General features: G+C 51.9%; 1 protein-coding gene across 1 annotated transcript in view; it reads right to left on the bottom strand.

Moving 5' to 3' along the window:
- Positions 1–19378, bottom strand: part of LOC120638300 (solute carrier family 22 member 20-like) — a 28448-nt gene that overhangs the window by 2953 nt on the left and 6117 nt on the right. The window contains exons 3-12 of the mRNA XM_039911657.1: positions 18336–18421; positions 17169–17736; positions 14545–14648; positions 13239–13393; positions 12003–12171; positions 9369–9492; positions 7205–7320; positions 4466–4680; positions 1356–1464; positions 520–723 (exon numbers count right to left, since the gene is read on the bottom strand). Of these exons, the coding sequence (XP_039767591.1) occupies positions 520–723; positions 1356–1464; positions 4466–4680; positions 7205–7320; positions 9369–9492; positions 12003–12171; positions 13239–13393; positions 14545–14648; positions 17169–17736; positions 18336–18421 (1850 nt within the window). The remainder of the gene's footprint in view (positions 1–519; positions 724–1355; positions 1465–4465; positions 4681–7204; positions 7321–9368; positions 9493–12002; positions 12172–13238; positions 13394–14544; positions 14649–17168; positions 17737–18335; positions 18422–19378) is intronic.

Genomic DNA, 19378 nt, shown 5'->3' on the forward strand with positions numbered 1-19378 from the left:
GAACAAGGGCCTGGAAGTCAGAAGGTCGTGAGTTCCAATCCTGACTCCTCCACCTGTCTGCTGAGTGACCTTATGCAAGTCGCTTCACTTCCCTGTGCCTCAGTTCCCTCTTCTGTAAAATGGGGATTGCCCCCCATGTGGGACTGGGACCGTGCCTAAACCGATTTGCTTGTAATAATAATAATAATAATAATATTGGTATTTGTTAAGCGCTTACTATGTGCAGAGCACTGTTCTAAGCGCTGGGGGAGATACAGGGTAATCAGGTCGTCCCACGTGAGGCTCACAGTTAATCCCCATTTTACAGATGAGGTAACTGAGGCACAGAGAAGTTAAATGACTTGCCCACAGTCACACAGCTGACAAGTGGCGGAGCCGGGAATCGAACCCATGACCTCTGACTCCGAAGCCCAGGCTCTTTCCACTGAGCCACGCTGCTTAATACAGTGCCTGGCACGTAGCAAGTGCCTAACGATCATCATTATCGTTATTTTTACTGTTAGAGTCGGGAAGACCCACCTGCCCTCGACCTCCTGGACGGTCTCCGGCAGCGGCAGGTTCCGGGTGTCGAAGAGGAAGCAGACGGCGAACACGGACAGCAGCGGGGCGGCTCCAAATAGGACCGGTTGCAGGATGGGCACGTGGGAGCCGACGACGTAGATGAAGGGAGCCATCAGGGAGCCCATTCGGGAGCTGAAGAAACCGGCGCCCATCCCCATCTGCCTGGAGAGGGGCGGAGGCCGGGGGGGTCGGGGGCCGAGGTCGAGGCCCGACGGTGGCCGAGGCGTCACCCAAGAGCCCCAGCACTTATGTCCATATCTGTAATTTATTCATCTCTACTAACGTCCGTCTCCCCGTCTAATAATAATAATAATAATGTTGGTATTTGTTAAGCGCTTACTATGTGCAGAGCACCGTTCTAAGCGCTGGGGGAGATACAAGGTAATCAGGTTGTCCCACCCGGGCCTCACAGTCTTAATCCCCATTTTCCAGATGAGGTCACTGAGGCCCAGAGAAGTGAAGTGACTCGCCCACAGTCACACAGCTGCCAAGTGGCAGAGCCGGGATTCGAACCCATGACCTCTGACTCCCAAGCTCGGGCTCTTTCCCCCGCGCCACGCTGCTTCTAGACCGTAAGCTCATCGTGGGCAGGGACCGTATCTTCTTTATTGTCATCTTGTAGTCTCCCAAGTGCTTCGTACAGTGCTCTGCACACAGTGAGCGCTCAATAAATATGATCGAATGAATGAATGAGGGGGAGGCTGGGCGAAAGCCGGTCCCTGACTCTCTGCAGGGGCCTTTGACTGGCGGAAGGCCCCGCTCTGAGGTGGCTGGGCCCGGTCTGGCCCCCTTACCTGATTTCGGTGGGGAAGAGCTCCAGGGTGTACTGATAGAGGCACGTGAAGGCGCTGGCCAGAAAACCTTTCCCCATCAGGGCCAAGATGCTCTGCAGGATGGACATGCCTGAGGGAAGAAGCAGCAAGGCCTTAATAGTAATGATAATGTTGGTATTTGTTAAACGCTTACTCTGTGCCGAGCACCGTTCTAAGCACTGGGGGAGATTCAAGTTCATCAGGTTGTCCCCCCCGGGGGGGGGGGGCTCACAGTCTTCATCCCCATTTTCCAGATGAGGGAACTGAGGCACAGAGAAGTGGTGACTTGCCCAAAGTCACACAGCTGACAAGTGGCGGAGCCGGGATTAGAACCCATGATCTCTGACTCCTAAGCCCGGGCTCTTTCCACTGAGCCACGTTGTGGAAGGGCCCTTGAGTAATAATATTAATAATAGTGATGGCATTTGTTAAGCGATTACTATGTGCCAAGCACTGTTGTAAGTGCTGGAGGGGATATAAGGTGATCAGGTTGGGGGGGGGGGGGGTGTCCCAGTCTTCATCCCCATTTTCCAGATGAGGTAACTGAGGCCCAGAGAAGTGAAGTGACTTCCCCAAAGTCACACGGCTGACAAGTGGCTGAGTCGGGATTTGAACCCATGACCTCTGACTCCCAAGCCCTATTACGACTGGCTCTCTTTGTTCATTCGTTCGTTCGTTCATTCAGTCAGTCAGTCAGTCAGTCAGTCAGTCAGTCAGTCAGTCATATTTATTGAGCACTTACCGTGTGCAAAGCGCTGAACTTGGCTCTTGGGAGAGTAAGGCATAACGAGAAGCAGCGTGGCTAAGTGGAAAGAGCCTGGGCTTGGGAGTCAGAAGTCATGGGTTCGAATCCCGGCTCTGCCACTTGTCAACCGTGTGACTGTGGGCAAGTCACTTCACTTCTCTGTGCCTCAGTTCCCTCATCTGTAAAATGGGGATTAACTGTGAGCCTCACGTGGGACAATCTGATGACCCTGTATCTCCCCCAGCGCTTAGAACAGTGCTCTGCACATAGTAAGCGCTTAACAAATACCACCATTATTATTATTATTATTATTATTATTATTAACAGACACATTCCCTGCCCAAACGAGTTTGCGGTCTAGAGGGGGAGACAGACATGCATGACGCAGCCGATAGAGCACGGACCTGGGAGTCAGGAGGTCATGGGTTCTAATCTCGGCTCCGCCGCTTGTCGGCTCTGTGACTTTGGGCAAGTCGCTTCACTTCTCTGGGCCTCCTCTGAAAAATGGGGATCGAGACTGAGTCCCACGTGGGACAGGGACCGTGTCCCACCTGATTATCTTGTACCTACCCCAGCGCTTGGTACAATGTCGGGCACATAGTAGGCGCTTAACAAATACCACATTGATTTTGTAAATAAAGAAAATACATATATACACAGATATATGCACAGGTGCTGTGGGGATGGGAAGGAGGATGAATGAAGGGAACAAATCAGGGCAACGCAGAAGGGAGTGGGAGAAGAGGAGAGGAGGACTCAGTCAGGGAAGGCTTCTTGGAGGAGATGGGCCTTCAATAAGCACATGTTCTTCCGCCCTCCCAGACCCGCAGCACTTATGTACATATCTGTCATTTCTTTATTTGTCCTGTTGCCTGTCTCCCCTCACTCTAGACTGCAAACTCACTGAGGGCAGGGAATGTGTCCTTTTATCATTCTATCGTACTTCCCCAAATGCTTAGTACAGTGCTCTGCACACAGTAAATGCTCAGTAAATACCATTGAACGAATGAAGGAATGAATAATAACAATTGTATTATTTGTTAAGCACTTACTATGTGCCAGACCCTGGACTAAGTTATGATGATTGTGGTATTTGCTAAGCGCTTACTATGTGTCAAGCACTGTACTAAGCACCGGTATAGATACGAGATGATTGGGTTGGACACAGTCCCTGTCCCACTTCTATTTTGTAGATCATGTAACCAAGGCCCAGAAAAGCAAAGTGACTCACCCAAGGTCACACATCAGAAAAGTGGCTGTGCGGGGATGAGAACCCACGTCCTTAGAGAAGCAATGTGGCTCAGTGGAAAGAGCCCGGGCTTAGGAGTTAAAGGTCATGAGTTCTAATCCCGGCTCCACCACCTGTCAGCTGTGTGACTTCGAGCAAGTCACTTCACTTCTCCGTGCCTCAGTTACCTCATCTGTAAAATGGGGATGTAAACTGTGAGCCCCACGTGGGACAACCTGATTATCCTATATCCCCCCCGGCGCTTAGAACAGTGCTCAGCACCTAGTAAGTGCTTAACAAATACCAACATTATTATTATTATTCTGACTCCCAGCCTGTGCTCTATCCAGTAGGCCACACTGGGGCAGACACAAGCTAATCAAGTCGGACACAGTCCCTGTCCCACATGGGGCTCGCGGTCTTAATCCCCATTTTACAGATGAGGTGACTGAGGCCCAGAGACGTTAAGTGACTTGCTCGAGGTCACCCGGCAGACAAGTGGCAGAGCCGGGATTAGAACTCAGGTCCTTCTGACTCACTCTCAGGCCACGCTGCTTCTTTGTATTGATTTTCAAGTCGTCTCCCTTGCCCGATTGGAGGCTCCTTGATTCAGTTGGTCAATCAGCTGATCGTATTTATTGAGCACTTACTGTGTGCAGAGCACTGTACTAAGCGCTTGGGAGAGTCCAATAGAACAATAAGCAGACACATTCCCTGCCCACAAAGAGCTTACAGTCTTGAGGGCAGGCATCCTGTCTCCTGCTGGACTGGCCCTCTCCCAAGCCCTCAGACCAGGGCTCCTCCCCTAGTAGACATAATAATAATAATAATGATAGTATTTGTTAAGCGCTTACTATGTGCCAAACACTGATCTAAGCACTGGGATAGGTATAAGGTAATCAGGTTGTCCCACGTGGAGCTCACAGTCTTAATCCCCATTTTACAGATGAGGGAACTGAGACACAGAGAAGTGTCTCGGTGACTTGCCCAAAGTCACACAGCTTACAAGTGGCGGAGCCAGGATTAGAACCCAGGCCCTTCTGACTCCCAAGCCCGGGCTCTTTCCATTAAGCCACTCTGCTTCTCCACGCCTCCGGGCGGTGGACCGGAAAGGCTCACCGGGTGGGATGAATATGCTGCCAATGATCATGCTTCCCGCCAGGAGCTGGAAGATGAGCAGGGTGAAGCGGCGGCTAAACCAGAATATCCCCAAAGCGGCCGCCAGCTTCCCGGGCACGTCCACGGCAGCGAACAGCACTTGAATCCAGTAAACGTTCAGCCCGAATTTCTCTAGGTCCATGGCCAGGCCGTAGTAGGCGAAGGAGCAGACGAACCTGAGGATGACAGAAGCGATCCCCGGTTTAATGATAATAATTATTGTTTTGCACTTACTACGTGCCAAGCACGGCACTAAACACTGGGGTGGATACGAGGAAATCAGGTTGGGCACCAGTCCCTGGGTCTGTTTATTGTTCCATCGTACTCTCCCAAGCGCTTGTATCTTGTATCTATGCCATTGCTTAGAAGGGTGCCTGGCACATAGTAAACTCTTAATATCACATTTATTTTTATCATTATTATTAAGAGGAAACTAAGCTCCAAAGTAGTTGAATGACTTGCCTAAGCAATGACTTCACACAGCAAACAAGGAGCTGAAGGGGAATTAGAACCCAGGTCTTCTGACTCACAAATCCAGACGGGGGTAGAATCCAAGAAAATCAGGATGGACACAACCTAGGTCCCACATGGGGCTCACAATCTTAACCCCCATTTTACAGATGAGGGAAATGAGGCACAGAGAAGAGAAGGAACTTGCCGAGGGTCACACAGCAAAAAAGTGGCAGAGTCAGGATTGGAATCCAGGTCCTTCTGACTCCTAGGCCTGCACTCTTTCCAGTAGGCCACGCTGGTAGTTACTGAGCGCTTATTCTTCGCAGAGCACCAAACTAAGTTCTTGGCAGAGCCAATACAGTAGAGTGAGTAGACATGAACCCTGCCCTCAAGCAGCTTAACAATCTAGTCGGGGAGACCGACATTTAAATAAATTACAGAAAGGGGAAGCAGTGGAGTATGAGGACAAGGACATAAATTCTGTAGGGCTGGGGGTGGAATATCAAAGTACTTAAGGGGTACAGAACAAGCTCATAGGCAAATGAAAGGCAAAGAGGATGGGGAAATGAGGTGTTAGTCAGGGAAGGCCTCTTGGAGGAGATGTAATTTTAAGAGAGCTTTGAAGGTAGGGAGAGTGATGGTCGGTCAGATATGAAGGCGGAGGGATTTCCAGGCCAGAGGCAGGATGTGGGCAAGGAGCTGGAGGTGAGACAGACAAGATCGAGGTGCGGTGAGTAGCTTGGCATTTGAGGAGTAAAGTGTGCGGGCTGGGTTGGCGTAGGAAATCAGGGAATAATAATAATAATAAAGTTGGTATTTGTTAAGTGTTTACTATGTGCAGAGCACAGTTCTAAGCGCTGGGGGAGATACAGGGTAATCAGGTTGTCCCACGTGAGCCTCACAGTCTTAATCTCCATTTTACGGATGAGGGAACTGAGGCCCAAAGAAGTTAAGTGACTTGACCACAGTCACACAGCTGACAAGTGGCAGAGCAGGGATTTGAACCCATAACCTCTGACTCCCAAGCCCGGGCTCTTCCCACTGAGCCACAATACTTCAGGGAAGTAAAATAAGACAGGGCAAAGTGATCGAGTGCTCGAAATGAAGCCGACGGTGAGGAGTTTCTGTTTGATGTGGAAGTGGATGGTCCAGTGACAAAGCAGCCATTCCGATATTCCAGCCTCTGGCCCCAGAAACTTCCAGATCCAGAAGTGAGATCAAACAGTTGATGAATCAATGGTCTTTTGAGAGCTTATGGTGGGCAGAGCACTGTACTAAGCACTTGGGAGGGTACAATACTACATAATTAGCAGAGTCCTTGCCTATAATGAGCTCACAGTCTAGAGGGGGAGACAGACATTAATAGAAATAAATAAGTAATTTATAATATAAAATTTAAAGATCTGTACCCAGGTGGTCTGGAGTCGGGGCAAATAACAAATGTCCAAACGTCAGATCCAGAGGCAGAGACAATGCAGAAGGGAGATTGTACTTTCCAAGTGTTTGGTACAGCGCTCTGCACACAGTAAGTGCTCAATAAATACGATTGAACGAGTGGATGAATGAGAGGGAGCTGGGGAAAAGAGGGCTTAATTGGGGAAGGCCTCTTGGAGGAGACGTGACCTTATTTACGCTTTCAAGGTGGAGAACGCAGTGATCTGGCATATATGGAGGGGGAGGGAGTTCCAAGCTAGGGGAGAGGATGTGGGAAAGGGGTCAGCAACGAGATAGATGAGATCGGGGCCCAGTGAGTGACCTGGTGCTAGAGGAGTGGATTGTGTGGGCTGGGCTGAAACAATGATGATGACGACGGTATTTGTTAAGTGCTTACCTCGTGCCAAGCACTGTTCTAAGCTCTTGGGGGGATACGAGGTGATCAGGTTGTCCCACATGGGGCTCCCAGTCTTCATCCCCATTTTACAGATGAGGGAACTGAGGCCCAGAGAAGTGAAGTGACTGGCCCAAAATCACACAGCCGATAAGTGGCAGAGCCGGCATTAGAACCCGCAACCTCTAACTCCTAAGCCCTCTTTCCACTGAGCCACGCTCCTTCTCTAGGAGGAGTAGATGTAGGCGATCGTTAGGTGAGATAGGAGAAGGCGAGCTGATTGAGTGCTTTAAAATCAATGGGATGACTTGGAAACTCTGAATCGAGCCCTGAAAGGGCCACTTGGTTCTTCTGAAGGGGCCTGGGAGGGCGGAGGGGTTGGGGGACACCTCGGGAACCCCAAGATGAGAAGTACTTACCACAGGAGCATGATGCAGCAGGTCACCATGCGCATGGTCGGGGTGTGGAAGAGGTCGGAGATAAACGGGGACGAGTTCATGGCGTCCAGCTCCTTCTCCATGTGGAAATTCACCACCTGGCCGGGGCACATCATCTTAATCATTTCTCATGGAAACGTTATCCAACCTTGCTTTTACTGCCTCTGACCTCTTCTGGTTCTCTTCTTATCTCTCTGGCCGTTCATTCTCGGTCTCTTCTCTTCCTCCTCCCACTCCCGCTCCTCCCATTCCCGCCTCCAAACTGTGTAGAAGGGTCAATTCTCCGTCCCCTTCTATTCTCCATCTACACCCATTCCCTTGGAGAACTCATTCGCTCCCATGGCTTCAACTACCATCTCTATACCGTTGACTCCCAAATCTATATCTCCTCCCCCGTCCTCTCTCCCTCTCTCCACGCTTGCATCTCCTCCTGCCTTCAAGACATCTCTACTTGGATGTCCTCCCGTTACCTCAAACGTAACATGTCCAAAACAGAGCTCCTTATCTTCTCACCCAAACCCTGTCCTCTCCCTGACTTTCCCATCACTGTAGACGGCACCACCATCCTTCCCGTCTCATAAGCCCTCCTTTCCCTCTGCTCCTCCCCCTCTCCCGTCCCATCCCCTCAGCACTGTACTCGTCCGCTCAACTGTATATATCTTCATTACCCTATTTATTTTGCTAATGAGATGTACATCACCCTGATTCTATTTATTTGCTATTGCTTTAATGAGATGTTCTTCCCCTTGTTTCTATTTCTTATCATTGTTCTTGTCTGTCCGTCTCCCCCGATTAGACCGTGAGCCCGTCAAAGGGCAGGGACTGTCTCTATCTGTTGCCGATTTGTACATTCCAAGTGCTTAGTATAGTGCTCTGCACATAGTAAGCGCTCAATAAATACTATTGAATGAATGAATGAATGAATAAACCCGTAACCTTGGCCTTTTCCTTGTCTCGTCCCTCTCATTCAACCCACCCGTTGTGGGCAGGGATTGTCTCTCTCTATTGCTATATTGTACTTTCCAAGCGCTCGGTACAGTGCTCTGCACACTGTAAGGACTCAATAAATACGATTGAATGAATATTTAATCCTTCGATCCTGTCGGTCCCACCTTCACGACATCGCTAAAATCCACCCTTTCCTCTCCACCCAACTTGCTACCACGATAATACAATCACTCATCCTATCCCTCCTAGATTAGATCGGTGCTCTGCATATAGTAAGCGCTTAACAAATACCGACGTTATTATTACTGCATCAGCCTCCTTGCTGACCTCCCAACCTCCTCCCTCTCCCCACTCCAGTCCACATTTCTCTCCGCTGCCCGGATCATCTTTCTACAGAAACGTTCAGGACTTGTCATCCCCCTCCTCAAAAATCTCCAGTGGTTGCCCATCCACCTCCACATCAAACAGAAACTCCTCACGGTCAGCTTTAAAGCAGTCCATCACCTCACCCCCTCCTACCTCACCTCACTTCTCTCCTTCTACGACCCAGCCCGCACACTTCGCTCCTCTAGTGCTAACCTTCTCACCGTGCCCCGATCTCGCCCGTCTCGCCGCCGACCCCTGCCCCACGTCCTGCCTCTGGCCTGGGATGCCCTCCCTCCTCAAATCTGCCAGACAATTACTCTCCTCCCCCTTCAAAACCTTACTGAAGGCCCATCTCCTCCAAGAAGCCTTCCCAGACTAAGCCCCACTTTCCCTCCTCTCCCACTCCCTTCTGCATCACCCCGACTTGCTCCCTTTGCTCTTCCCCCCTCCCAACCCCACAACACTTATGGAATATCTGTTATTTTATATATATCTGCTATTTTATTTATTTGTACTGATATCTGTCTCCCCCACTCTAGACTGTAAACCCGCTGTGGGCAGGGAATGTGACTGTTTAGTGTTGTACTGTACTCTCCCAGGCGCTTAGTATGATGCCCCGCCCCAAGTAAACGCTCAATAAATACGACTGAATGAACGAATGGATGAACGGTAGTGATGCAGGCCAAGGCCGGCCCCGGCTCCCTGGCCCGGGCTCCACCCGGGGACTTGGAGTAGTGTCTGCCAGAGGGGCGGGGGACCGTTTGCAGCTGCTGGGGGCCGGGAGCCGGGGGCCCGGGACAGGGTGGGCACAAAGTCTCTCTCTCTCTCGCACCTCGAGGGTGATTTTCTCTCCTTCTTCCGCTCTCCCGTTGATCCTCGCCACTCTCTGGAGGCTCTTCACAGCCATCTGCGGCTTGTTGTGGATGAGGAGCCAGCGAGCCGATTCAGGCAGCCACCTGGAGAGGGGAAGGAGAGAGGGGGGACAAGCTTGGCATCCGAGGCCCCCGCCCACCCAACTACCCTCAGCCCTACAGCACTAGGATCCAACTCTTTACGTCCTCCATTATTCCACTCTGTACTTCATTGTAATGTCCGTTTCCCCATCTAGACTCTAATCTCCTTGTGGGCAGGGATCATGTATGCCAACTCTATTACACAGGGCTCTCCCAAGTGCTTCGTACAGTGCTCTGCTCCCACGAAGCACTCAATAAATACCACTGCTTGATTAATTAATTGATGAATTCCCCTCGCCCCCTCTGGACTGTAAGCTCGCTGTGGGCAGGAAACGTATCTACCAATTCTGTTATACTGTACACTTCCAGGTGCTTGAGCCCGTTGTTGGGCCGGGATTGTCTCTGTCTGTTGCCGGATTGTTCTTTCCAAGCGCTTAGTACAGTGCTCTGCACACAGCGCTCAATAAATACGATTGAATGAATGAATACGATCGCTCGATTGATTGATTGAATTCCCCCACTCCTACTCCTACCTCAAACCTGAAAACCAACTCCCATTTATGGTTGCCTTCAACCTTTGGGTAAATAATTCACAGTTCAATCGAACATTTATTTGTTTTTCCCCTTGAGAGGCAGCATGGCCTAATGGAAAGAGTCTGGGCCTGGGAGACAGAAGGCCTGAGTTCTAATCCCTGTTCTGCCACTTGCCTGCCATAGGAGCTTGGGCAAGTCACTTACCTACTTTGGGCTTCAGTTTCCTCATCTGTAAATGAGGATTCAACACCTGTTCTCAGCCCTACTTAGTCTGTGAGCCCCATGTAGGGACTCGGTTACCTCATCGGTAAAATGGAGATTAAGGCCATGAGCTCCATGTGGGACAGGGACTGTATCTAACCTGCTTAGCTTGTATCTACCCCAGTGCTTAGAACAGTGCTTGACCCATAGTAAGTGCTTAACAAATACTATTATTATTATTATGAGAAGCAGCACGGAGTAGTGGATAGAGCGCGGCCCAGGGAGTCAGGAGGTCATGGGTTCTAATCCCGGCTCCACCAGTTGTCTGCTGTGTTGCCTCGGCCAACTCACTTCACTTCTCTGGGCCGCAGTTACCTCATCTGAAAAATGGGGATTGAGACTGTGAGCCCCACGTGGGGGAGGGGGACGACAGTTGGACAGGTCCAACCCAATTTGCTTGTATACTTACTACAATGCCTGGCACACAGTAAATTCTTAACAAATACCACGGATGTTATTATTATTACTATGTGGGACAAGGGCTGTCTTTATTCAACTGTATTTATTAAGCGCTTATATGGGCAGAGCATTGTACTAAGCGCTTGGGAAAGTACAATACAACAATAAAGAGTGCCAATCCCTGCCCCCGACAACCTCACAGCCTGTATCCAACACGACTCTTAGTACAGTGGTTATTCATTTATTCATTCAAACGTATTTAGTGAGCGCTTCCCGTGTGCAGACCACTATACTAAGCACTTGGAATGTACAATTTGGCAACGAATAGAAACAATCCCTGCCCAATAACAGGCTCACAGTCTAAATGACGGGCTCACATAAGTGCTTAACAAGGACCACAGTGACTATTATTATTATTATTTTAGGTGGTCAGCTCCTTGAGGGCAGGGATTGTGCTTTCTTCATTTCCTGCACTCCCCAAACACCAGGAGTGGATGTTTCCTTCTAAACTGTACATTCCAAGCGCTTAGTACAGTGTTCTGCACACAGTAAGTGCTCAATAAATGCGATTGAATGAATAAATATTATGGTTTGGTTGGCGGGTTAATGAGCACCTGCCAACAAAGAAGGAAGACACACGCTGCCTGCCCTCAAGGAGTTTACAATCTCATGAGAAACTGGCATCTCCCCAGCTCTTCTCAGAGGGAGCCCAGGAGCTAGTGCAGCGTGGCTCAGTGGAAAGAGCCCGGACTTAGGAGTCAGAGGTCATGGGTTCTAATCCCGGCTCTGCCGCCTGTCAGCTGTGTGACTTTGGGCAAGTCACTTCACTTCTCGGTGCCTCAGTTACCCCATCTGTAAAATGGGGATGAAGACTGTGAGCCTCATGTGGGACAGCCTGATTACCTTGTATCTACCCCAGCGCTTAGAACAGTGCTCGGCACATAGTAAGCGCTTAACAAATGCCAACATTATTATTACTCTCTCGAGTGCTTAGAACAGTGCTCTGCACACAGTAGGAGTCCAGTAAATACCACTAATAGATTGACTGATTGAACTCTGCCCTGGCTCAGTGGCATGACGGAGTAGGTCGGAAAGGATCTGCCTCTGCCTTGGGAAAATCAGTCGATCACTGGTACTTACTGAGCGCTCTCTGTGTGCGCAACACCGTGCTAAGGGCTGGTGAGAGGACAGTATCACAATAGAACAGACCCATTCCCTGCCCACAATGAGCTTACAATCTAGAGCTTCCCTCTTCTCCTCCCCCGGACTCCCACCGAGGAAGCAGCCGAGAGTAGGGGAGAATCTGGCCGCCCACCCACCTGGAGTAGAAGAAGACTACGATGAAAAGGACAGAGAGGGTAAACTGCAGCCAACGCCAGTCACGAATCAGGTAGGCTGCTCCCGGCAGGATCAGCTGGCCCACGGTGAAATAATAGGCCGTCACGGTGTTCACCAGAGTGTGGCTCTGGGTGGGAGTCCATTCCACATCTGGAAGGGAGCCCGGGGCGGGTGGGCAGGTGGGGAGGAGGGAGAGAGGAAAAGAAAAGGAGGGAGGGAAGGGAGGGAGGAAAGAGGAGGAGAAAAGAAAGGGAAGGAGAGAAAGAGGAAGGAAGGGGAGGGAAAGAGAGAGAGAGAAGGAGGGAGGGAAAGGAGAGAGACAAGGAGGAAGAGAAGGAGGGAGGGAGACAGGGAGAAGGAGGGAGAAAAGGAGAGAGAGAGAAGGGTGATGGGAGAAGAGAGCAGGTGGGAGGGAAGGAAGAGAGACAAAGATGGAGAGAGGGAGGGAGATGGAGAGAAGGAGACAGGGAGGAGGGAAAGAAGGAGGGAGGGAAAGGGAAGGAGGAAGGGAGGGAGAAGAAGGGAGAGAAGGAAAGAGGGAAAGAGGAGGTAGAGAGCGAGGGTGTGGAGGGGGGGAGTCGAGAGGGGCATGGATGGAGAGAGAAGGAAGGAGAGAAAGAAGAAGAGAGGGAAGGAGGGAGGAAAAGAGAGAGAGAGACAAGAAGGGAGACAAGGAGAGGGAAGGAGGGAGTGGGGGGAAGAGAATAGAGAGAAGGAAGGAGAGAGTGGAGGGAGGGAGAGGAGGGAGGGAGAAAGAAAAAGAGCCAAGGAAAGAAGGAAGGAGATATGAGGGAGGAAGGGAAGGAAGGAGGGAGGGAGAGGGAAAAGGAGAGAGAGAGGAGGAAGAAAAGGAGGAAAGGAGGGAGAGAGAGAAAGAGAACACAACACGAGCCTTCAGGGTCCTTCAGGGAAAGGGATTTTATCTGTCGGCCCCACAGTACTTGTGCTGGTCTCCAAACGCTTGGTTCTTTCCCCTTCCTGAAATATATCTTCGTGTCTGTGTCCCCCATTAGACTGTCAGCCCCTTGACAACGGGGATCATGCCTCCCAACTCGATTGGGTCATCCTCTCTCCCAAGCACTTAGTACAGCATTCTGCCTACAGTAAGTGCCGAATCAGAAGAATTGTTGATTGACTGAGGAGAGGCCACGGGTGCCCTGCCCAGTCCCGCTGTGCCAGGCGCTCGGCGATGCCCCACGGACGGAGGGATTACTCACTGAGGCAATGGCTGGTGAGACAGACGCCGGTGAGAGCCATGCCACTCAGGAAGCGGAGGGCGCAGTAGCTGGCGTAGGTGGGCACGAAGGCGGCGCAGACCCCGGTGAGGGACATCTGCAGGGCCGACCACGTCATGATCGTCTTCCTCCCAAACCTGGGCCACGGGCAAACGGAGCAGGGTCCAGGGTCGGAGCCAAACCTCTGCCTGGTTGGCGCCCCTTCCCCCTCGCCATTCCCCAGCCCCCGGTGCCCTGGCTTCGGGCCTTCCTCGGGCCTTCTCAGCTTGGAGATCTCTGCAGAGATCATCGCCTCCCTCTTCTGTACCCTGGGCCTTGCTCCCGTCCATCTCGCCGCCGACCCCTTTCCCTGCTCTGGCCCGGAACTCCGTCCTCTCATCTACACCAGACCACCAATCTTCCCACCTTCATAGCTTCGTTCAATTGATCGAGGGTATTTATCGAGCACATACTACGTGCAGAGTGTTGTACGCAGCAGTTGGGAGGGTCCAGTGTAACAGAATTGCTAGATATGTTCCCTGCCCACAAGGAGCTTGAGAAGCAGCTCTTCAGTGGAAAGAGCCGGGGCTTGGAAGTCAGAGGACGTGGGTTCTAATCCCGGCTCCGCCACTTGTCTGTGACCTCGGACAAGGCACTTCACGTCTCTGGGCCTCAGTTACCTAATCTAGAAAATGGGGATGAAGACTGTGAGCCCTACGTGGGACAACCTAATTACCCTGTACCTATCCCAGCACTCAGAACAGTGATCGGCATATAGTAAGCGCTTAACAAATACCATCGTTATTATTGTTATTACATTCTAAGATGTGACCTTCTTAAGGTCTCATCTCCTCCAAGAGGCCTTCCCTGACTAAACCCTCTTTTCCCCGCTCTCTCTCCCTTCTGCGTCACCTATGCTCTAAGATCTGTCCCGTTTGAACATTTGGTATTCACCCCACCCTCAGCCCCACAGCCCTTATGTCCATATCCATAAACGATTTATATTAATGTCTTTCATCCCCTCTAGACTCTAGACTCCATGGGCAGGGAACGTGTCGGTTATATTGCTATACTGTACTCTCCCAAGTGCTTGGGACAGTGTTCTGCACACAATAAGCGCTCAATAAATAAGATCGAGCTCGGTGAATAGACCATAAGCTCACTGTGGGCAGGGAATGAGTCCATTTATTGTTCTATTGTATCCTCCCAAGCTTTTAGTCTAATGCTCTGCACGGAGTAAGCGCTCAATACGCTCGAACGTATGAATGAACGAGTCCGCTCCCCCTCCCCACCCTGCAGACCAACTCACCTGTCGGAGAGAGTTCCAAAGACCACAGCCCCCACCTGCAGCCCGGCCATGTAGACGGACTGAGCTATGGACTTCATCGACTCCTTTCCGCACACCAGATCCCACTGCGGGAAGACGGGAGAGAACGGGGGCACGGGCCGGGGTCGGCTGGGCCCGAGCAGTCCGAATCGGCCCCCGCAGAACCCAGCGGAGAGGGAACCGCGCTCTCCCAAGGCCCCGTCCAGCTGGAGCCCAAAGGCCTCCGTCAGTGACGGCTTGACTTTTGAGAAGTAGCATGGCCTTGTGGATTGAGCACGGGCCTGGGAGCCGGAAGGACCTAGGCTCCACCCCAGGTTGGCAGTTCATTCATTCATTCATTCATATTTAATAATGTTGGTGTTTTGTTAAGCGCTATGTGCAGAGCACTGTTCTAAGCGCTGGGGTAGATACAGGGTAATCAGGTTGTCCCACGTGAGGCTCACAGTCTCAATCTTCATTTTACAGATGAGGTAATTGAGTCCCAGAGAAGTGAAGTGACTTGCCCAGTCACCCAGCTGACAAGTGGCAGAGCAGGGATTCGAACCCATGACCTCTGACTCCCAAACCCGGGCTCTTTCCACTGAGCCACGCTGCTTACGCTGCTTTATTGAGCACTTACTGTGTGCAGAACATTGGACTAAGCACTTGGGAGAGTACAACAAGAAACAGACACATTCCCTGCCCACATCGAGCTTACATTCTAAGGGGGAGATGGACATAAATATAAATAAATTGCAGATATGGACATAAGTGTGACCTTGGGCAAGTCATTTCACTTCTCTGTGCCTTGGTTCCTTCATCAATCAATCAATAGCACTTTTTGAGCGCTTACTACGTGCAGAGCACTGTACTAACTGCATGAAAGAGTACAACCGAATTAGCAGAAACATTTCCTGCCCATAACCTCACCGGTAAAATGGGAATAACGCACTGGGAAGCAGGGTAGCTCAGTGGAAAGAGCCCAGGCTTCGGAGTCAGAGGTTATGAGTTCGAATCCCATAACCTCTGCCACTTGTCAGCTGGGTGACTGTGGGCAAGTCACTTCACTTCTCTGTGCCTCAGTTACCTCATCTGGAAAATGGGGATGAAGACTGTGAGCCTCACGTGGGACAACCTGATTACCCTGTATCTCCCTCAGCGCTTAGAACAGTGCTCGGCACATAGTAAGCGCTTCACAAATACCAACATTATTATTATTAATAAAGACTGTGAGCCCAGTGTTGGGACATGGTCTGGGTCTAACCTTGTGAGCTCGTATCTACCCCAGCGCTTAGTAGGGTGCCTGGCACATAGTAAGCGCTTAACAATTGCCATTTAAAAACAAAACAGGGCAGAAGCGTCCATCACGCCTGCGCAAATATCATCCCTTCCCTGTTATCTGAGAGACTGAGCTTACCTTTCGGCCTCATGGCGCTGAAGCACCGCACACCAAAACAAGCCTACGCTGGGAGGGACACGTGAAGGGAATGAACAACAGCAAGGGACCCAAACAGCTGCTGGACGACAGGCGGAACTGGGACAGCGAAGGCAAGGAGGGCAGAGGGAGCATCTTAGGGACGGGATGAAACAGAGGCTCGGACAGTTTTGCATCCCGCCTGAAAAGCATCGAAAGGCATGAGAGGCAAGGGAGCCAGAGAGGAAACGCAGTCCGACGCCGTAAGCGTCATTCATACGTTCTTTCCATCATATTTATTGAGCACTTACTCTGTGCAGAGCACTGTACCAAGCGCTTGGGAGAGGACAATGTCACATCAAAGAGACACAATCCCCGCCTACAACAAGCTCGCGGTCCAATCACATCAAATACGACAAACACGCTGGGTCTGTCATACAAAATGTGGCCGGGACTGTGGGTTCCACACTGGCCTTTTCAGCCAAACGCGCCCTCATCGGTGAACTTCACTGTCAGTGGTGTCTTCATTTCTTTTTTGTTTTTTAATGGTAGCTGTTGGGTGCTTTTTACGTGCCAGGTACTGTACTAAGCGCTGGGGTAGATACAAGATAATCAGATTGGACAGTCCCTGTCTCTCATGAGGCTCACGGTCTTAATCCTCATTTTACAGATGGGGGTTACTGAGGCCCAGAGAAGTGAACTGACTGGCCCAAGGTCACCCAGCGGACAAGTGGCGGAGCAGGGATTAGAACCCAGGTCCTTCTGGCTTCCAAGCCTAGAGCCTTACAGCATAGAGGGGGAGACAGACATTAATAGAAATAAATATATTAATTAAAGTCATGGACTGTGTCCAACGTACTTAGCTTGTATCTACCCCAGCACTTAGTACAGTGTCTGGCACATAGTTAGCGCTCAACAAATGCCATTTTAAAAAAACCTGATTATCTGCTAGCTAGATAATAATAATAATTATGGTATTTGTTAAGTGCTTACTACGTTCCAGGCACTGTACTAAGCACTGGGGTGGATACACACAAATCGGGTTGAACACAGTCCCTTTCCCAGTGGGGCTCACAGTTTCATTCCCCATTTTCCAGATGAGGTAACTGAGGCCCAGAGAAGTAAAGTGATTTGCCCAAGGTCACACGACAGACAAGTGGCAGAGATGGACGGGGAGGCGGGAGCGGAGGGTGTGCTGGGTGCCCGGCCTCACCTCGGTCACGATGGTGGAGAGGAAGACGGTCCGGTCGTAGACCCAGCCCTGGAGGCAGCCCTCGGTGACCAGGCCCTCCGCGCTGGCATTGGGGAGCAGGAGCTGCCACTGAGGCCGGGGGTAGCGGAGACACCTGTCCGGCCGCCCCTGGGCATCCAGGGGCACGGACGCCCTCAGCAGGTCCCGGGCACCCACGGGCCCCGTCAGGTCGCCCGAGCCGCTCCGGTTGTCCGGAGGCGGGAGCCGGCAGCGGTGGTCCGGCTCGGCCGCCGTGAAGTTCTGCAGGAGGTTCTGGCTGGAGAGGAGGGCCCAGGGAAGGAGCAGCAGGGCAGTCTGCACCTTCTGGAAAGTGCCCAGGCCCCCGATGGAGTTCAGGAGCTCCGAAAACCCCATCCGGACCCGCTGGTACCTCTGGCCGCCCCGGCTCTGCTGCCCGCGGTCCGGGACGGGGGGGGGCCGGCGGTGCCTCAGGCCGCCTCCCGCTGCCTCAAATTCCTTCTCCCTCCCCGCGAACATGGAAACTGCCCCGCAGGGCTCTGGCAGGGCAGGACCACATTGTTCTGCGGGGCTGGTGGGAACCAGGGTGTTTCTCAGAAATGGGATTTTACCTTTTCCTAGAGAATAGCGATGATGGCATTTGTTAAACGCTTACTATGTGCCAGGTACCGTACTGAGCGCTGGGGTGGATACCAGCCAGTCGAGTCGGACACAGTCCCTGTCCCACGTGGGGCTCACAGTCTCAAGCTCCGTTTTAACGGTGAGGGAACTGAGGCCCAGAGAAGTGAAGCGATTTGCCCAAGGTCATCCAGCAGACAGGTGGTGGAGCCGGGATTAGAACCCTCGACTCCCAGGCCCGGGATCAATCCACTGCGCCATGCTGCTACTCTAATCTCTGAGTGGAAACGGTCCAGGCTGGGCGGGTGGGGAGCTCGTCCTTCTTTTCATTTTCCTCCAGAAGTTAGCCAGGCAGACGACTGTTCCAGCGCTTAGAACAGTGCTTCACATAGTAAGCGCTTAACAAATACCATCATTATTATTATTACCACTGTATCGTACTCTCCCAAGCACTTAGCCCAGTGCTCCGCGTACAGTAAGCGCTCATTAGATGCCATTGATCGGTTGATTGATCGGCTCAGGTCACGTCTCTCCCCGCCCTGGGGAACCCACCTTTTGGCTGATTTTTCTGACCGCACGGAGTCGATACCCGACCCAAATGCCGACACCTGAGAGATCCCGTCCGGTGGTGACACTGACTGAAAAGAAAAAAAAATCACGAGGAGAATCATGAAGAAGCACAGTGGCTTAGTGGAGGGAACATGGGCCCGAGAGTCAGGATAGCAATAATAATTGCGATATTTGTTAAGCGCTTACTATGTGCTTAGACGGGGCTGTTTTCTCTAGGCCACGCTGTTCTTCGGGGATGATGCCACGAAGATAAATAATCCAGAGGGCGGGGGTGGTGGCCTCCTTCACAAGTCAACGGCTAACGGAGCTCAGGGAGGGATGAACCAACTGATCACTGAGACCCGGACCGACCCCCGACCTCGGCAGCCCGGCCCCTCCGTTAGCCGCTGGCCCCCGGCGCCTTCGTCCTTCCTCGGTTCACTCATTGATTCGCCAGCTCCATTCCGTGTCTCCGTTCTCTCATCCGTCACGCTGTCGTCCGTCCTCCGCTCCTCTTCTCCCACTCCCTTCTGCGCCGCTCTTACTTGCTCCTTCCTTCATCCTCCCTCCCATCCCCATAGCACAAATGCATATATCTGTAATATATTTATTTAGCCATTGATTCATTTATATTAACGACCGTCTCCCCCTTTAGACCGTGAGCTCACTGGGAGCCAGAATGTGTCTGTTGGTTGTTCTCTCGTACTCTTCCCGGCGTTTTGCACACAGTAAGTGCTCAGTAAATACGATCGAATGCTTTGGTGAAAATGGGCCCGGAGCCACCTGACAAGCCCCCAGAAAGCAGTCTCTGGTCCAGCCCTCCCCACCCCGCCAACCTGAGTGTTGGAACAGAGAGGGCCCGGTCCCCCCCCTTACCCAGGCCCGGACTCCGGGACGGGGCCCCGACGTGCTGCCAAGCCGGGTGGCGCTTGGCCAGAGAGCCATCGGTCCCGAAAGGCGAGCCGGGCCCTGACTCCCGTCCCGCTCCTTCTCTGCTGCCCACGTCCCCGTCCGCGGCTGGCTGGGAGAGTGGCGGGGCCTCGGGG

This window comes from Ornithorhynchus anatinus, chromosome 3 (genome assembly GCF_004115215.2).
Source record: "Ornithorhynchus anatinus isolate Pmale09 chromosome 3, mOrnAna1.pri.v4, whole genome shotgun sequence".
NCBI classification, from domain to species: Eukaryota; Metazoa; Chordata; class Mammalia; order Monotremata; family Ornithorhynchidae; genus Ornithorhynchus; species Ornithorhynchus anatinus.